The sequence below is a fragment of the Vombatus ursinus genome, unplaced genomic scaffold, assembly GCF_900497805.2.
Source record: "Vombatus ursinus unplaced genomic scaffold, bare-nosed wombat genome assembly UNPS02014932.1, whole genome shotgun sequence".
NCBI lineage: Eukaryota > Metazoa > Chordata > Mammalia > Diprotodontia > Vombatidae > Vombatus > Vombatus ursinus.
The window spans coordinates 1,822,033-1,841,217 of NW_020954710.1; the positions used below are offsets into that span (position 1 = coordinate 1,822,033).

A 19,185-nucleotide genomic window follows, 5' to 3' on the forward strand; every position below is an offset into this window, starting at 1 on the left:
CACTGTTACCATCACCAACACAAACATCGACACTATCGCCGCCACCACCACCACCACCACAAACAACAACACCATCACCACCACTGCCATCATCACCACCACCAGTACCGCCATGATCACCACCACCACCAACACAACCAATACTACCATGATCAACACCACCATCACCAACACCCACACCAAGTCTCCAGACATAGTAAACCCTACTGCTTACTTGCATCTAATAACAGGAGTAGCTGACATCTATAGATGTCAGGTTTACAAAAGACCCTTCTTACACTAGACTGATGAATTAGTAGTACAAGTATCATTGCCCCCATTTTGTAGATGTAGACACGAAGCAGAGACTCGTCCATAGACGCAGAGCTGTCATTAGAGTGGACGTTTGAACCCAAGTCCTCCTGACTTTAAGTCCAGTACTTTTCCCCTTCTATCACTGCCATACTTCCTCCCTCCCTCCCTGTCCCTCTCCTTGTAAGAGGCTCAAAGCCATTACCTGACCTTCTCAGCAGGAAGGTCCCTAATGTATAGATGGACACCCCAAGCAGGAAGTAGAGGGCTCAGGAAACAGTGAATGGGACTCCATGGTGATTATAGAGAGCGGGTAGCTTCATTTCCAGTTGCGTCTGTGTCTGCCAGGCCACCATGACAACGGGATCGTTTTTTGGGAAAGGGGATCATAGGCCATAGACCTAGAGCTGAAAGCAACTTCAGAGGTCCTAGAATTCAGCTCCCTCGTTTTACAGATGAAGAAACTGAGGCCCAGAGAAAGGAAAGGACTTGCCCATAGTTACATAGGAAGTACGTGGTCACATGTCTTAGGTCATAAACCCTCTAGCCTTATTCTCTAATTTTGTTGATGAGGAAACTGAGCCCCAGGGGTGTTAAAAGATTTATTTAAGGTTACACAGGTCGTAAGCATAAAGGCAGGGTTTGGGAGAGGGGATTCCTTGATTTAAAAAAACCTTTTATTTTCTTATGTTTCATTTAAAATATTAATTTTTACTCTCTCCTACTTCCCCATTAGAAAAAAGAACCAAAAACCTTGTAACAAATAAGCATAATTACACACATCAAAGTCCCCTATCTGCTGTGCCCAGAGCTGTGTATGCCTCCTTCTGCATCCTGAGTCCATCACCTCTCTGTCAGGGGCTGTGTACCATTTCCATCACCAGTCTTCTGGATTTGGGATTGGTCATTGCACTGGTCAGAATTCTTAAATCTTTCAGAGTTGTTTTTTCCTTAGAATATTGTTGTTATTGTAGAAATTGTTCTCTCGGTTGACCTAGGATGTCCTCTCTCCCAGCCTTTCCCTCCCTCCTGGATGGCCCCCAGGGGCCTGAGTCCAATAGAGAAGCCCGGGTCGGGGCCCTAGGAAGATCAGTGCTTCTGTCTCCAAGCCCTTGCCTCTCCCTAGGGCACCCCAGGCCTTCTGCTTCTCCCGTTTATGTCTCTCCCCCTAAATCCCCCTCAGTTCTTCTGAGCTGTTTCTTAGCTCACTTTTCTCTCAGCCCTTCCCCCGGCCCCCCTTCCTTTGTCAGGCTGCCCCCTTGACCGACATCTCCAGGAGCAGAGGAGCTGTGGAATGTGAGGTCCTCCTGGCTGCCAGTGACCTTCCCCAGGGGCTCTTATTCCCCTTCTCATGCTCTCCCCCCTCTCTCTCCTGCCTCCAGCTGTCTGCAATTACGGAGTCTGTTTCAATGGAGGGAACTGCGTTGAAGGGTCAGCTCAGCTGTGTCACTGTCCCCCCGGCTTCCAGGGACCCCGCTGTCAGTACGGTGAGTAGAATCCAGTTTCTGCGCCGTCCCCAGCCCCATGCAAGGAGGCCATGTTGGGCCTCATGGTGGGAGAGGTTGGGGAGGGGAGGTTACTGAATGAGAAACTATATGCTTCCTACCCTTCTCCCCTGCTCCAGGTTCCTGGGAGCCCTTAGCCTGTCTCTGTTCCTTTGCTCCTTTCCAGAATCCCTTAGCTTGCTGTGTGTGCATGGGCTAATACTTTCCTTCTTTGAAAACCTGGTGTAATCACGCTTGCACCCCTATCTTAAGGGTTGTCTGAAACTTGGGAGTGTGATAGAAATGTGAGTTTCTCTTATGAAATGTTTCTGATATTAAATGGGTCTTTCAATGCAAAATCAAATATATGACCATCCCTATTTTTTTTGGGTACCATACCTTTGATTTCGTTGCCATAGAAAATTCTTTTACCAATGAAGATGGTCACCTGTTCTATGATTCAGTCTGAGAGGGCTGCTTGGGGGCATTGAGAGGGGTTGGGTGACTGGTCCAAGGTCACGCAGCTAGTGTGTGTCACTGACAGGGATTGATCCCAGGCCTTCCTGACTCCAAGGCTAGCTCTCTGTTCACTTCACCTTGACACCTTTGGAGTACTGTGGAAAAAATAGTGGCTTTGGAGTCCGAGCGTCTGGGTTCAAATGCCAGATGTATCACTACCTAGCTCTGTGACCTTGGGAAAGCTGATTCCTCTCTCTGGGCCTCAATTTCTTCATCTGTAAAATGAGTGGGTGACCCCTCCAGACCCTCTCCTTCTTTGATATCTCATTTACTTTTTTTAATTTATTTTTTAAATTTATTTTTAGGCAATTGGGGTTAAGTGACTTGCCCATGGTCACACAGCTAGTATCTCATTTACTTTTAACTGGCCTTGGTGGATGCAGAGCTAACATTTGACCACATAAATCAGCTCCTCCCAGGTTAATAGGAGCCTGAATGTGCAGCAGCTGAAATGGAAATCTTCCCTGCTTATGTGTCGGCCAGGCAGACAGGTGAAGGGTGAGGGGATAACCACAGAGGCCCTGGTACCGGGTTCCGCAGGAAGTGGGCTGGCTGCTTTTATGACAGCAGCAGTCAATGCACAGCGGTTGCCCCTGGGGACCCTGAGCTTTGGAAGGAGGAGGGTCCCGATGGAAATTGGTAGATGTTCTTCTGCCACCTAAACGCTGGGAGCCATGGCAGTTTGGAGAGCGAAGAAGGGACTCTGGAGAGGTTTGGGAAAGGTCAGAGCCTGGTGGCTCTGTCTTTGTGTATTCATTCATTCATTCATTCATTCATTCATTCATTCATTTGTCCTTTTGCTGGGAGAGATAGATCAGACTGATTTGAGACTGGGTCTGAAACATCGAGGGAGCCCTGAGATTAGAAGGCAGCATGGGACAGTGTGGCGTAGTAGATAGAGAGCCATCCTCAAGGCCGGAAGACCCGGGTGCAAATCCTACCTCTGACCCATACTGGCTGTGTCACCTGAAGCAAGTCACTGACCTTTCAGGTCTCTAGGCCACTGTCTAAGGCTCTAAAGTGATGAGAAGGTACAGACCTGCGTCAGTAGAGGGTGTTCCCTCACTGGAGAGGTTCCCATTCTAACAATCACAGATTCAGTCTCCTGGAATAGGATCACAGGTTCAGTCATTTTCGTATACCAAGTAATTTCATGGAAAGGAGAGAAGTAGTAACAACTAGAAGTGGAAATTGTTGTTAAGTCATTTCAGTCGGGTCTCCCATGGATTTTTTGGCAGAGATGCTGGAGTGGTTTGTCATTTCCTTTTCCAGCTCATTTTACAGATGAGGAAACTGAGACAAACAGGATTAAGTGGCTTGCCCAGGGTCACAAAGCTAGAAAGTGTCGGAGGCAGGATTTGAACTCAACATTTGGAGTCAGGAAGACCTGAGGTCAAATCCTGCCTCACTCACTTAGTAGCTGTATGACCTTGGGCTAGTCACTTCTTTATTTGCCTCAGTTTCCTCTTCTCTAAAATAAGGGATAAGAACAGTACCTCCCTCCCGGGGTTGTCATGAGGATTTCATGAGATAATGTTAATAAAGTACATAGTAGGTGCTAAATAAATGCTTATTTCTTCTCCCTCACCGCCAGCATGGTGCTCTGCACACAGTGGATGCTCATAAATGATCATTGGATTGGAAATGGCCATGCTCTTGAGGGAATCCCCAGACCCTGAGTTGTTGTGGCTGTGGCTGTGGCAGGACCCAGTGGCTGGTGCCAAGATGGTGGGCTGGCCATTGTAGGGGAGGGCTTGCTACTGTGGCAGACTCATCTCAGGATGGAGAACCCAGGGGTGGATGCCAGTTGCTCCCATCTCATGGGAGAGCAGCAGCTGTCTCCCCACCTTGCCAGTGGGTTTGCTGAGTCAGGTGGTCCATGGTCCATTGCCAATTTCTTCATGGACAGTCTCCCTTGAGGAACTTTAATTACAGCTACAGGTGGAAATTAAGAAATGCTTAAAGGGCCATTAAATCTCATTTGGCTAATCCTTTTGAGATACACAGGGCTCTGCTCCTGGATTCCATTCAGGAACAGCAGCCCAAGGGGAGGCTGGTGGAGGTCCCAGCTGCTGTGCTGGTCAGGATGGGATTGTCAGGCCCAGAGTTGTCACCCCGATGGACGTGGTGGTCAGGGCTCTCACGTGAGGGATCTGGGTGAACTTTAGGGGCTCATAAGCAGATGCCACCTGGCTTCTTTGGGGAGTACTTAGATGTCCCCTGATGCCTCAGCCTCAGAACCCTTGACCTCTTCCCAGGATTTGCAGATAGCCCCTGACAGCTGACTGACCTTTCACCTACAGGGTATACCCTCAATTCATCTCCCCCATCCCTACTCCCTCCTCTACTTGAACCATAGATTTCCCTTCAGGACACATGGATTCCTGAAACTGGAGGGAGTAGCAATTTGTGGGGGGCTGGGCTAATAACATATACGTTATGGAAATACTTCCCTTCTGGATTTCATTACAGGCAGATGGGTAGAATCCCCCCTCCCCCACTTCTCCCAAAAAAAATGATAGATTCTGGCTCCCTTTTCCCCTTCTCTCCCCTTCTCCCACCCCCTGTAGGGGTAGACGAGACCCCCATCTTTTGTCTGAACCTTTTGGATGGGTTGGTTTTAATGTCCATGGAGGAAGGGAGTAAATTTAAGGGGCCAGGTATACATTGATGCGAGGGATGCATCAGTGGGGTTGGGACCATGATGGATGGGTGGCGTGGGGTGGGGAATGCTGAGCAACCCCTCACCTGAGAAGTCACAATCCCAGTCTCTTTAGCCTGCATCCTAGAATTCCGTGTCTGTGGAACTGGAGGGGGTCTTAGATATCAGTCTAGTTCAGATAAGAAAACTGAGGCCCAGAGAGGATCAGTGACTTAGATAATACGTGGCAGAGTTGGGGTGCAAACCCAGGTGTTCTGGACCCATATCCAGCCATCTTCACCTACTTTGTTCCAGGCACTAGGCCAGCCACTGGAAATACAAAGACAAAGGATGAAACAATCCCTACTCTCAAGTGATTCACCTTCTATGGAGGGAGACAGCATGTACAGGCATATATAAGTATGGACAAAGTATCTACGTTATGTCAATAGAAAGAAACTACATGCAAATATGCACAAAGTAGAGAAATACAGGGTGGTCTGGAAGGGAGGGTGCCAGTAGTCAGCTTCATGCAGAAGATGGTGCTTGAGCTGGGTCTTAAAGGAAGAGAGGGAAGGAGGGGGGAGATGGGAGCATCCTCTTGGTGCCCAGCGTAGTGCTGAGCACCTGGCATGGTGCTCTGCACATAGTAGGCACTAAACAAATACTCCCTAGAATTCAATGAAATGTAAGCTTCTTGAGGGCAGGGAGACTTTCATTTTTGTTCTTATAGGCCCACCACCTAGTACAGTACCTGGCACATAATAGGTGCTTTAAAAATGCTTGTTGATTGATTTGTGGACTTCATGAATGAATGAATGATCACATTTTAAAGGGGGAGATGCATTTCATCCAGGTGCATAGATTTAGGGGGCATCCATCCTACCATGCTCATGGTTAAGGGGGAGAAGCTGAGGTCCCCTCTCTGGCTCTAACTGTAGACTTCTGATATAATGGAATGGATGAATCCAGAACCTGGATTCCATGACTGTAATCCTTTAGTTGACATCATTGAAGCATTTCCTGCTTAATTAAATTCTGCAAGATCAGAGCTCTGCATGTGAGATTTTGATGTACTGAGGCTCCTCATGTCCTGGAACCTCTGCCATTGTGTGTGTGTGTGTGTGTGTGTGTGTGTGAGAGAGAGAGAGAGAGAGAGGGAGAGAGAGAGAGACAGAGAGAGAGGGAGAGAGAGAGAGAGAGAGAGAGAGAGAGAGACAAAGAGAGAGAATATGTGTGTGAGAGAGAGAGATACTGTTTTCCTTTCCTCATAGAGCCGATTGCAGTTCTTCATGCTTCCCTTCCTATAGGACCATAAAGTAAACTTCCCGTTCCTTCCTAGATGATGGGATTTGGGCGCTACAGGCCCCGAGCACATTTGGGAATATTTAGCTAACCCCCCAATTATAATTGATTGCAGCTTTGAAAATAAGGAACATACTTTTTGTTTCCCCCAAATTCTTTCACTTTAAAAAGAATGGGAGAGGGGGAAGGGTGGAGGGGCAAGAGAACTGGGGGAACTGTCTGGTTTTGACCTGGGCATGGGAGTCTGGCCGCAAATTCCACGTAGAACCCCCTGCCCACCCCATGAAGTAGGGAATCACAAGTCAGTGCCTTGGGTTGGAGAGGTTAGATCCTAAAGGGCCTTTATTGTCTGGCCTGGAAAGCTTTTAACCCCCTTAGGGTGGCATGAGGCAGTGGTGGGGGCCAAGTGGGGGTTCATGTGGCATCACACTCAAAATTAATGCCACCGAGTGCCTGAGAGTAGCCCCAGGAAGGGGGCCAGGAAATCTGAGTCTACCCGGTTAGAGGCCCCACAACTAAGGGTAGTTGAGGGGAGAGCTGCGACCTCAGGCTCATTCGGTCTTCCCCAGAGGGGATGTGGGGCAGGGGCTCTGGCAGGCAGGGCAAAGAGCTGGGGGCGGGGGAACCAGCCCTTGCCTCATGTGGGAAACTCTGTAACATGATGACAAGAGAGTGCTGGTGGTGAGGTCAGAAGACTGGAGGGAGGCAGTGTGTGATGGCAGAAAGGGCAGAGTCTGAGGACCCAGGTTCAAATCCCATCTCTGCCGCTTATCCCCTGTGTGACCTTGGGCAGGTCATCTAACTTCTCTGGGCCTCAGTTTCCTGATTTGTAAGATGAGGAGATTGGCCCCCATTCCAAATGAATGATCCTGTGAACCCGGGCTCAAATCCAGCCTGTGCTGATGCCTAGCTGTTTGACTCTGGGCCATTCACTTAACCTCTGCTTATCTCAGTGTTCACATCTGTAAAAAAAAAGATGGGTTGAACTCGAGGTCCCTCAGGGGTCTTTCAGCTCTAAATCTGCAAGCCTAAGCTTAGTGGGTTGGCCTTAGGGAGGCCCCCTACTCCCCAGAGCCTCTTTTCCTTTATCTGGTGAAGCTGTTTGGATTAGATCATCTCCAAGGTCCCTTCTGGCCTCACCATTCTGTGGGACAAACCTGCTGAGAAAAGAAACCGGGGAGGGGGGGGAGACCCTTCCCTTTCCCACATTCCACCTTCTAGACAAACTGCAAGCTGTTCCCTCAACTCGGAATTCCATTCTCCAGCCTCCTAGCATTGGCCTGAATGATCCCCCATGCCTGGAATACGCCCCTCCTTCGTCTGCTGGTCAAAATTCTTATCTTCCATCCTCCTTTTCATGAAGCCTTCCCTGACCCTCCCAGGTGCTGACTGGAGTGATTTGCCATTTCCTTCTCCAGCTCATTTTACAGAGGAGGGAACTGAGGCAAACAGGGTGAAGTGACTTACCCAGGGTCACACAGCTAGTAAGTGTCTGAGGCCAGATTGGAACTCAGAAAGATGAGTCTTTCTGACTGTAGGTCCTGTACTCTATGCACTGTGTTACCTAGCCGCCCCCAGCCCATAGTAGGAACTTAATAGATGTATACTGACTGAGGGAGCTGTACTAACTGGTTTCCAAGGACCATTTCTAGAGCTGGGATCCAGGAGAGGGGCAGACTCTTCCTTGTAGAGGACTTGGCCTCCCCCTCTGCACCTCCTGCCCCCTTCCTCCCTCCCGGTACTGCTGAGAACGGCTGCTGTCCGTCATGGAGGAGAGGGCAGGGAGGCGAGCCAGGGCCCCATGCTGGGCTGCCGGTTGTACCTGGGACCCACCTCATCCGGGCAGAAGGTCTAGACTTGGTGAGAAGATGAGGAAGGCTGAGCAGCCTTGCCTGCCTCCTTCAGCAGAAAGGGAGCATTGTATTCGAGAGGCCCGTGCCCGTGGATTACAGACTGGTAGGTCTGTCATTTGGGGAAGGTGCATTTCCTCCCCCCATTTCACACAAGTCCTTTCATCTCCATGAGCTCCCTCTCTGTTCCCTCCTCTTTCCCCTTCTCATTTTCCTCTCTACCCGGGCCTCCAAATAACCTGTAGCTGTAGCTTTGGTGGTGTGTGGAGGGGCGGCTGGGGTCATTGGTTGGCCAGTGACCAATGGCCTCTGACTCAATACCACCCCTGGAAAGCGGGTCCCAGGGCCCAAAGCGTTGTGAAATCTAGCCATGTTAGGAGCTTCCATTCCTAATTCCTAATTAAATTCAAGATTATCATTCCCATTTTACAGATGAAAACACTGGGGCTCCAAAAAGGGGAAGGGATTAGTCCGAGCCTACACTGTTCATAAATAACACAGTCAAGATGGAAACCCTGGTGTTCTGGTTCCAAGTCTAGGGTCCTTTCCGCTGTGCCATGGCTATTTAGGCCTCAGCGAGGAGGACCGGACAGAGTGCCAGGCTTGAAGTCAGAAAAACAAGGGTTCAAGTCCCGCATTAGACGCTTACTAGCTGTGTGACTCTTAGTTGCTTACTTAGGAAGTGACTTCACCTTTCTGGGTCTCCGTTCCCCCAATGTGTTTCACTCAGTGGCTTCCAAAGGCTCTTCCAACTCCTAATTTATGATCCTGCATTTCCATGTTTGCTCCTGCCTCCGACCTCATCAGCTCTTTGAATCATAAATCTGAAGCTGGAAGGGGTCTCCGGGGCCATCTGGTCCTGAATTCATTAAAAAGAGGGCACCTCTGTTCATGTACCCCCCCACTATTTTTCCCAGGCTGTGGAGGCTGCCTCAGTTTTTCTCATGTGTCTGCCCTTCGGTAAGTCCTTTGAGAGAGGAGGTCCCAGCCTTGCCAAGCTTGCGGTGAGATGGAGCCAACCTCCGTCTGTCCCCTTACCACCCTCTATGGGAATAAGTCTGCGGCAGGAAATTGGGTGGGTGTATCAGTCTGTGAATCAGTCCCTGGGACAATCCGTGGAAAATGTGTCTCCCCACAGCCTGGGGGCCTTCCTGAAAAAGAACAGGGGGTTAGGATGGGAATTTGGGGAGTTTGTCCTCAGCCAAAGTACTCCCACTTCAGGGGATCAAGATTTAGAACTGGAAGGGACCTTAGATGACATGAAGCCTAACCTCCTAACAGAGCAGATAACTAAAACCCCAAGAATTTGCTCATGGTCACACACTGCCAGTAAGTGCTGGGGGCACACTTCGAGCCCAGGTCTAGGGCTCTTACCACTATATTCGGACATCTCTCAAGGTATCTGGAATCTTCTAACATGAATTAATAGAGTTTTCTTTGATTTTGTGCCTTGACTGGGAAGCCACAGAAAATGGATAAAAGGTAGGTTTCTGCTCAATCTCTGACCTTTCAAAGATGGAGACACTTTTCTCTTGCCCTGGATTTTGTGTTCAACCATTTTTGACTCTTGGTGACCCCATTTGGGGTTTTGTTGGCAAAGACACTGGAGTGGTTTGCCATTTCCTTCTCCAGCTCATTTTACAGATGAGGAAACTGAGGCAAACAGGGTGAAGTGACTTGCCCAGGGTCGCACAGCTGGTTAGTATCTGAGGCCAGATTTGGACTCACGAAGATGAGTCTTCCTGACTCCAGGTCTGGCGCTCTATACATTGCTCCACATAGCTGCCCCTTGATGTAAGAACGTAGAATCTTAGGTCCAGAGCTGGGAGGGATCTCAGAGACCATCTCCAGAGGAGAGGCTTAGGAGAGATAAAGAGACTTTCCTAAGGTCACATAAGCTTTGGGCCAAAGATAAATGGCAGCAGAATGAGGTAGGAGCAGGGCTTTGATTTCAGGCCGTGGCTCAGAGACACACCTTGTTTCTGACCTGGAATCGTTCTGTCCCCTTCTGTAGTAATAATACCTCCCACTTTTAGCAGAAGAATTTTAGGTGAACTCGGGGGCTGAGGTCCAGAGGCAGAGAAGCCCCAGGATTCAATCTGAGGCAGGATTCGGCCTCGGGTCCTCCCGACTCTAAGTCCATTGTATCACCTAGCTGTCCTGGATCCTCAGTAACTGTACATAAGCAGGTCACTTAACCTCACTCATGCCTTAGTTTACTCATTTGCAGAATGGGGATAGTATTAAAACTACCTTATAGGGTTGTTGTGAGGATCAAATGAGATTTTACATATATTAAAAGTAGATGATTATTATATATAGTGTATAATACAATCTATATATAAAACAAAGATTATATAATATATATATAATAGTTATATATAATCTATAAATGATATATAGATCTTATAAGCTATTATAGAATATTTATAATCTATCCATATAAAATATTGACTGTATGTATTTATATATTTATTATATATAATGTAAATATGGGTTCTATACAATCTATTATTGCATATAATATATATTATATATAATCTATACGTGAAGTATAGCTAGAATACTTATATATGATCTAGCGATAAATATGGATTATATATAATCTATAGATGTAATATAGGTTATATATAATCTAGACAGAAATATAGATTATGTAATATATAGATATATAATATGTGAAATATAGATTATTTATAATCTGTATATTATCTATTTATCAAATATTATTTGATCCTCACAACAACCTCTTGAGATGAGGTTTTTTTATTATCCCCATTTTGCAAATGAGTAAACTGAGGCATGAGAGTGGTTAAGTGACCTGTTTACATATACTGCTATACATACATATATACACAACATATATATATATATATATAAATTTACATATCTGGCTATATATATATACATATATGTATGTGAAGTGTTTTGTAAACTTTAACTATATAAATGCTAGCTATTATTTTTGTTAATTCAATTATCTTAGGTGTATTAAGATAATTATAAATAATGATAATAAGTAGCATTTATTCCCATTTTATTGATTTATTCCCATAAAATTCCCATTTTACAGATGGGAAAATGGACTGAAAGAGATTAAGTGCTTTGCTCCATAGCTGGTAAGAGAACGAGTAGGAATTCATGCCTAGGTCTTCTTGACTCCCAAGTCCCGTGCTGTTTCTCCCATGTTCCAACGCCTCCAAAGGAATCGATTCCGCTTTGGACAGCTCTGTCTGTTAGGAGGTTTTCCCTTCTATCAAGGATAAATCAAGTGTGACTCTGCCCCTCGGTATCTTCCACCCATTCATTGCTTCTGGCTCTGACCTCTGGGACCAGACAGAGTAAGTCTAACCCTCTTCAAGGTCATAGCTCCTTGAAGATGGCATCCAAGTTCCCCTTAGCCTTCTGTTCTCCCTAGTTCTTCCAACTGATCCTGCCGGACTCTAGATTTTGTGCTGAAAGGTACCTTTGAGGTCATAGCCTCGACCCCTCTCATGTTATAGATGAAGATATTGAGGTTCCGAGAGGCTCAGTGATCGGCCTGAGGTCACCCAGGTAGGAAGGGTCAGAGGAGATACTGAACCCAGGTCCCTTGACTCCATCTCCTATTCTCTTTCCACTGTATCGTACTTTCTGGTAGTATAGCCATGATAATGAATGCAAAGAAATTAGTCAGAATTCAGGGAGTGGCCACTTGCCAAGTTTCCTCGCCATTCAGAGAACTCTGCTTTCAATCTCACTTTTGCCAGCCTTTGATGTGTTTCAGGCCAGAATGAAACTGTTTTTAGCACTCCACTCTGACTGTTTTCCATCCCTTACTGGGCACATCAGGCTTACTTTGATGGCGGCATCTGGATAATCAGAGACAAGTGTCTCTTTGGACTTGAGTTACCCAGACATTGGATTAGATCTCTCTAGATTTTGTGCTAATCTTGGTTGCATTGGCTTTGTTTGTGCAAAAATTTTTCCATTTAATGTAATCAAAATGATCCATTCTGCATTTCATAATGTTCTCAATCCCCTTCTCCACAGATCTGAAAGGTAAACTATTCCTTGCTCTCCTAGTTTGCTTATAGTATCAGCCTTTATATCCAAATCATGACACATAGAATCTTGAAGAAAGCCAGGGAAACTGAGACAGAGGGGAGGGCAAAGAGCGATCTTGGCATGGGGTGCAAACTAGGCATGCCAGTGCAAACTCAGGAGATGGGAAATGAGGCGTATTTGAGGAGATGCGGGTAGACTGGCGCTCATGAACAGAGGGAAGTCTGGTGGCGTTGGGGCTAAGTGACCACCCCAGCCTGCCTCCTCCGGGGCCCTGAGACCTCTCTGCCCTTTCCAGACCAAATCCTTCTCTTTCATCTCCCCACTCTCATCCTTTGGAAGTTATTAATACATTCTTAGGTTCTTATACAGCATGTGTGAAAGTGCTGGGCTGTAGAGTGAAGGCTGTCTTTGCCTTTATAAATAATTACCATGTTCTGGAAGCCCTTGGGGAACACAGAGGTATTTGATAATGAAGGAGGTAGCTGCTAAAATGAGTTAGGGGTGGGGGATTGGAAGAACCCTGTTTTGGGGGCCCCATGAACCCAGCTAACAGAGACATTCCTGCTGAGTACTTAAAGCTGATGGGGAGACTTTAAAAAAGTCTCCATAGGTTCATAAATGTATACCATCCCCTATTGCTTGAAACAGGGGGAGAGAGGTGCGTGGACCAGGCTGGTATTTGCAGGCACGTGCTTCTCATTAGAAAGTCACTGGTGATGTTCATGATTAATTACCTCTGGGCTTGGTATGTGGAGCAAAGTGAGCTGCCAGGACCCCACCGGTACCTGGTACTGTGCTGGGAGGGAGCTGGCCGGGGGGAGGGAGCGAGACCTGGAGCCACGGGGAGTCTGAGGCTTATGCTTTCGGGATCTGTGGGTCAGCGCCCTACAGGACGTGGGTGGGCAGGGTTGAAGCCCCTGAGGCATCGTCCGGACAGCCTTGTGGGGTAGCCCTGAACTGCTTGCCCTTTTTAGGGGACACCATTGGCATGAGCTGCTGTATTCTCCTGCCTCCAGCCTGGCACTGAGGGTCTCTGCTTTGTGGAGTTTTTTTTTTAATCTCCAGAGTGGGATGAACGTGGTAGAAGGAACTCAAAGCTGGGTTGAGGAGACCTAGGCTGTGGTCCCAGCTCTGCTGTTAACTGTCTGTGAGACCTTGGAGAAGTCACAGAACTTGAGAGCTGGAAAGGCCTAGAGAGATCCCCTTGGACCCTCTGTGCCTCAGTTTCCCCATCTGTCAGATAAAGACAAGAATACTTTCCCTGTCTACCTCATAGAGTTGTGATGAGGATTGGGAAAAGCAATAATCCAGATCTCTTATTTCCTTGGAATAAGGAACTCCCAGAGAGAAAACACTTTCTGCCAAGGCATATCTGCACTGCCCAGAAATTGAGGGTCTTCGAAAACTGCCTGGTTTGGTGATTTGCCTGGCATCACACAGCCAGTATGTGTCAGAGGCGGGACTCAAACCCAGGTCTTCCCGAGTCTCTCTGTGGTCAACCTTGCTTCCTCTCCCATGGATCTGGACACGTTTTCAATAATTAAAAGCTGCCATTTTATTTAATCCCTTTAGGTCTGCCAAGAGCTTTACAAACATTGCCTCATTTGATTTTCACGTTAACATTATGAGTTTCCCGAGGGTTAAGTGATTAGCACATAACGTTGTTGTTGTTCAGTCACATTTGACTCTTTGTGACCCCCCCCCCCCTTTTTTGAGGCAGTTTCCTTGGCAAAGATCCTGGAGTGGTTTGCGGCTTTCTTCTCCAGCTCATTTTACAGATGAGGAAACTGATAGAAACAGGGTTAAGTGACTTGCCCAGGGTCACATAGCTGGTAAGTGTCTGAGTGTGGATTTGAACTCAGGTCCTCCTGACTCCAGGGCCAGTGTTCTACCTACTGCACTGCCTAGCTGCCCTTCACTTGCTATAGAAGCATCAGCAGGAGGATTTGAATACGGGTCTTATTGACTCTAAGGTCAGCATGCCATGCTCCCCGCCACAGTACCCCTAGATCAGGGGCTTTTCACGTGAGGTCCATGGACCAGCAAAGGCATCTGGGGATAGATTTCAGGGACATTGTGAACTTGGGTGGGAAAAAATGACATTTATTTTCATTAGCCTTTGGTTTCCTTTTTTATGCATTTAAAAACATAATTCTTGAGAAGGGGCCCATAGATTGTCAAAGGGGTCCACGACATAGCAAAGGTTCAGAACTCCTGCTCTGGGTGAACTTTGAATCTCTCCTAGCATGTAGCACAATACTCCTCTCTATGTCTCCATGTCTCTCTCTCTCTCTCTCTCTCTCTCTGTATGTATGTATATATACATCTTTTTTATTCCTGCAATAGTAATGATGATAATGATGATTAAAAACATTTATATAGTGCTTTAATGTTGCCACAACATGTTATACACATTCTACCACTCAACCTTTACCACGCTTGGTGAGTTAGGTACTGTAGGCATCATTAGTCCCATTTTACAGGTGAGCAAATTGTGACTCAGAGATTCTGTGCTACAATCCTAGACCCTCAGAATTGGCCTGATCTCAGACAACAGCTAGTCTAGTATCAGGATGGCCATTGCCTACAATACCTCACAGATATAGCTCTTAGTAAAAACTGGCAAAGAAGAGGACCCTTTTTTTCCTAAGGCAGCCCAGCCCATTCCTTCTTGGGATAGCTCTAGTTGTTCAATTTGTTTTCTCCCCCAACCTCAAGCCTGAATCCAGCTGCTTGTAAATGAGTGAAGAAGGGAATAGTATTTATTAAACACCTGTAATTTTCTCCCCCAAAGCATGTCTGGTTCTAGCCTTTTCTTGCAGGCGCACTCCTCCTAGGTAACCTCAATCCCTTCTGGGGGCTTCTCACTCCCTTAGGATTTCAGCCTTCATTGTTGCCCTCTCAGTTAACTTTCTAGCTGGCCATGGTCTCATCTTCAGGCCCAGGAATGCCCATGATCTGGAATTCATTCCCACACAGGCAAGAGTTTCTGGCCAAAGTATAACCTTCATTCTACCTAGTATCAGGCTGATTCAGCTCTGCCTAATTTAATAAGCATTTATTAAACACCTTCTATGTCAGAGGCTCATCCTCATCCATGTCAGCCCCGCTGCTTTCATGTCCCTATCCCTATCTGTCCTGTGTTCTCCCCTTCCATTGTGCCCTCTGGAACACCTGTTCCATTATTAACAAAATGCCCTTCACATTGGACTTTTTCCTTTCCTGCTCATGAGTGTCATTGAAGTGGCCATAGGCTCCTTGACTGTAGGGATTATGCTGCATCTCTTTTTGTACCTCCAGGGTCCTAGCACATAGTAGGTGCTTAATAATAGTTTGGTGAATTGAGTTGAATTGATGTTGGTAAGCTCTTTGCTGATGAGGGAATAAGTTACAAATCTCTTTGTAGCCTCTAGCTCCTAATACCCAGCACAGGGGCATACATGTGGTAAATGCTGGGCACATATTTGTTGAATTGTTTTCTGTTGAAATGGGCTGGCATTCCCCAGCCCCAGCAGGAGGGAGCCAGGTTGCTTTCAGCTCATCATTAAGGTGTACACCAAGACATCCTCTCCGTCAGTCCTGTTACAGGAGGAGGCTCTGAGTGACAGCCAGGGAGAATGTTCTGTGTAATTCAGACCAATCTTTCAAAGCGGCTTACTTTGGGGAAGGATATTTATGTTCACTCAGTGAATCATTTAATTACCAGGGTGGTTTTTTTTTTCCTTTCCCCCTCCTAGCCAAATACTGTACAAAAGCAGCTTTGTCTTTTTCCTAGGATGATTAGATCTTCCCAAATCAGCCCTGCTCCTGCACAATGGAACTGTTTAGCCCTTTTTGCATTGAGGTTGGGGTACAAGGCGGGGTGGCCACTAATGACATAATTACATCAGGACAACTCCAAGCACGCTCTGCACAGGGGACAGGAAGCTTCTCCTTTGCTCTCCCACTGTCCGGCCTGCCGAGAAGCCACAGGGATGCCCAGAGGAAGGCGGCCAGAGTTGGGTGGGTGTGATGTTGGCCAAGGCCTATCTTCTTAGAGCTGGGAGGAAGCTTAGAGGTCATGTCCTGGGGTTTAAAGCCAAATGAGACCTCAGAGGTCTTCCCTCATTTTACAGATAAGGAAATTGAGGCTTGGGAGGAGACATGGTTTGGGATTTTAAAATCATAGATTTAGAACTAAAAGAGCAATTGTCTGTCATCTAACCCTACTCTCCCATTTTACAGGTGAAGAAACTGAGCCCCAAAGAGGGCAAATGATTTAGGATCATGGGGTCATTGACTTAGAGGTAGTTACCTGGGCCACGTCCTTCATTTTAACTTAAGAGGAAACTGAGGCCCACAGAGGCTAAGTGATTTGGGATTACAGGACAGGAACCTTGTCAATTATCTAGGCTGACCCTTTCATTCTATAGATGAGGAAACTAGAGGCCAGAAAGTAAAGTACTTTGGGATGATCAGATCATAGATTTGGAGGAAGCACAGGATAGGAGAAAGCTGTTCTTGAAGCCTGGAAGACCCGGGTTCGAGTTCCACCTTTGATTTCTGATGTCTGTGGGATTCTGGACAAGCCATCCTCTTGGGGTCCTAGGCAACTCCCTGTGGCAAGGATTCTTAACCCAGGCCCCTGTGGAATTTTTTTTTTATGTTTTGATAACTATATTTCAATATAACTGGTTTCTTTTATAATTTATGTGTCTTATGTATTTAAAAATATTATTCTGAAAAGGGGTCCATGGGCTTCACTGGACACTGTCCAAGGGGTCCAGGATACAAAAATGCTTAAAAAAGTTCAGCTGCCTGTTAAGTTGTAGAAAAGGTGATGATGACTCACATAGGTAGAGGAAGTTTCCATACTGGGAGTTCTCCATACCAGTAAATTCATGTCTGGTTCAGACCCTGTTTCATATTTAGAGCCTTGGAGTTATAATAAAGGAAACTCAGAAGCCATCCATTCCGACCCTTCCATTTTATTAACAAGGATACTGATGTTCCGAGAGGACGAGGGCTGTGCATGCCCAAGGTCACGCAGGAACAGTGACTCAAACCCAGGGACTCTTTATACTCTGCTCTAGTACAATTCAGAGCCCAATGTCATGTCGGTGTCTCAGGGATTCAGTCTCTCCTTTTTTAAAGGCAGGGCCTTGGTTGTCTTCCTTCCACACTGCAGGAGGAGTTCCCAGACCCCTCCTGGAACATCTCCTTAAGCACTGGATCTCATACTAGCACAGGGCTGGGCTGATCCCCTGGGACGGGAGGAGGAGACTAGGAGGGGAAGGAGCAGAGTCTTTGGCCAACCTTTGTCCTTCCTGCCTGGAATGTGCCTCCCTTTCCCTTTCCTTTCCTCTCTCCCCTTCCCTACATCAGTGTAGGGGGGATGAACTCCACAGATCTCCAAGCTCATTGATGTGTCTTGTCTAAATTAATTCAGGTGAGAAAAAGGAAAACTTGTTGGTAACCCAATAGCAGCCAGAGGGTTATACACCTGTCACAGAGTTAGGGTGATCCACCTGTTTTTTTTTTTTATCCAGAGGGGAATCTGCAGCCTAAATGACCTGTCTGGTCTCATCCAAATGGCCAGGAATCCCCCCTGTACCACTTCCAAGTGCTGAGCCTTCCAAGGCTGAAGATTTCTCCTCCCCATGTTTGCCCACCTCTAGGCAGCTCTTTGGAGGTCCATCAGATGCTGAGTAATAATGAGGATAGGGACAAAGGATTGGGACTGGACCCATGATCTCCTCGATCACCTTTTACTGCTGCAGGTCAGCACTTTCCCTGAAACAGTCTTAAAGCACTGACTTCCCTACAGTACCACAGTCAGTGTGTGTCAGAGGTGAGAGATGAACCCAGGCCTTCCTGGCTTCAAGGCTGGCTCACCACACTACCTCTAATCATGATATTTAATTAGCAGGTAACATTTACATAGTACTCAGAAGTTTATAGAATGCTCTGCAGATATGTGATGGGTCTGGTGGTCCCCTGAAGGATGTTCAGGTGATGTGACTTTTGCTCACAAGATTTCTAAGAGAAACTGAGAGGGACAAAGAACAAGGGGACAGAGGGTCTGAATTTTGAGTGGCAGGCAAGAGGCCCCCAGACACCTGGCTTCTGACGCGTGCCTGCCTTCCTTCCTTTCTTTCTTAAATAAAAATCTTTAGGAATTTACATCCTTTCTCATTACATTTTAGTGAGAAAAAAGGCTCCATTATCTGTCTTTTCTGTGTCCCCTGGTACATAGGAAACTCCTTCAAGGCAGAGAATGTTTCTTCTGGTTTTGTGATATAGGCTGCTTAGCGCAGTGTGGAAGGACCTGTTTCTGAGTGCTGATATGACGTGTGTGTGTGTGTAAGAGAGTGTGTGTGTGTGTTTATGAGAGAGTGTGTGTGTATGTGAGAGAGTATGTGTGTCTGTCAGAGTGTATGTGTGAGAGAGAGTGTGTGTATGTGAGAGAGAAAGTGTGTGTGTGTGTGTAAGAGAGTGTGTGTTTATGAGAGAGAGGGTGTGTGTGAGAGTGTGTGTATGTGTGTATGTATGTGAGAGTGTGTGTGTGAGAGAATGTATGTGTGGAGAGAGAGAGTGTGTGTATGTAAAATAGAGAAAGTGTATGTGTGTGTGGGTGTGAGAGAGCGTGTATGTGTGTGTGTAAGAGTGTGTGTTTATGAGAGTGTGTGAGAGTGTGTGTATGTGTGTGTAAGAGAGTGTGTGTGTTTATGAGAGAGAGTGTGTGTGAGAGTGTGTATGTATGTGTGTATGTGAGAGAGTGTGTGTGTGAGAGAGTATGTGTGTGTGAGAGAGTATGTGTGTGTGAGAGAATGTGTGTGTGTGAGAGAGTGTGTATGTGTAAAATAGAGAGAGTGTATGTGTGTGTGGGTGTGAGACAGAGCGTGTGTGTGTAAGAGAGTGTGTGTAAGAGAGTGTGTGTATGTGTGTGTGTATGTGAGAGAGTGTGTGTGTGAGAGTATGTGTGTGTGTGAGAGTGTGTGTGTGTGAGAGAATGTGTGTGAGAGAGTGTGTGTGTGTAAAATAGAGAAAGTGTATGTGTGTGTGTGTG

General features: G+C 46.7%; 1 protein-coding gene across 3 annotated transcripts in view; it reads left to right on the forward strand.

Annotated features, from left to right (window-relative positions):
- Nucleotides 1-19,185, forward strand: part of LOC114029553 (multiple epidermal growth factor-like domains protein 6) — a 381,178-nt gene that overhangs the window by 101,665 nt on the left and 260,328 nt on the right. For all 3 annotated transcript variants that reach the window (XM_027844048.1, XM_027844051.1, XM_027844049.1), the window contains exon 4: nucleotides 1,674-1,778. In XM_027844048.1, coding sequence (XP_027699849.1) covers nucleotides 1,674-1,778 — 105 coding nt within the window. The remainder of the gene's footprint in view (nucleotides 1-1,673; nucleotides 1,779-19,185) is intronic.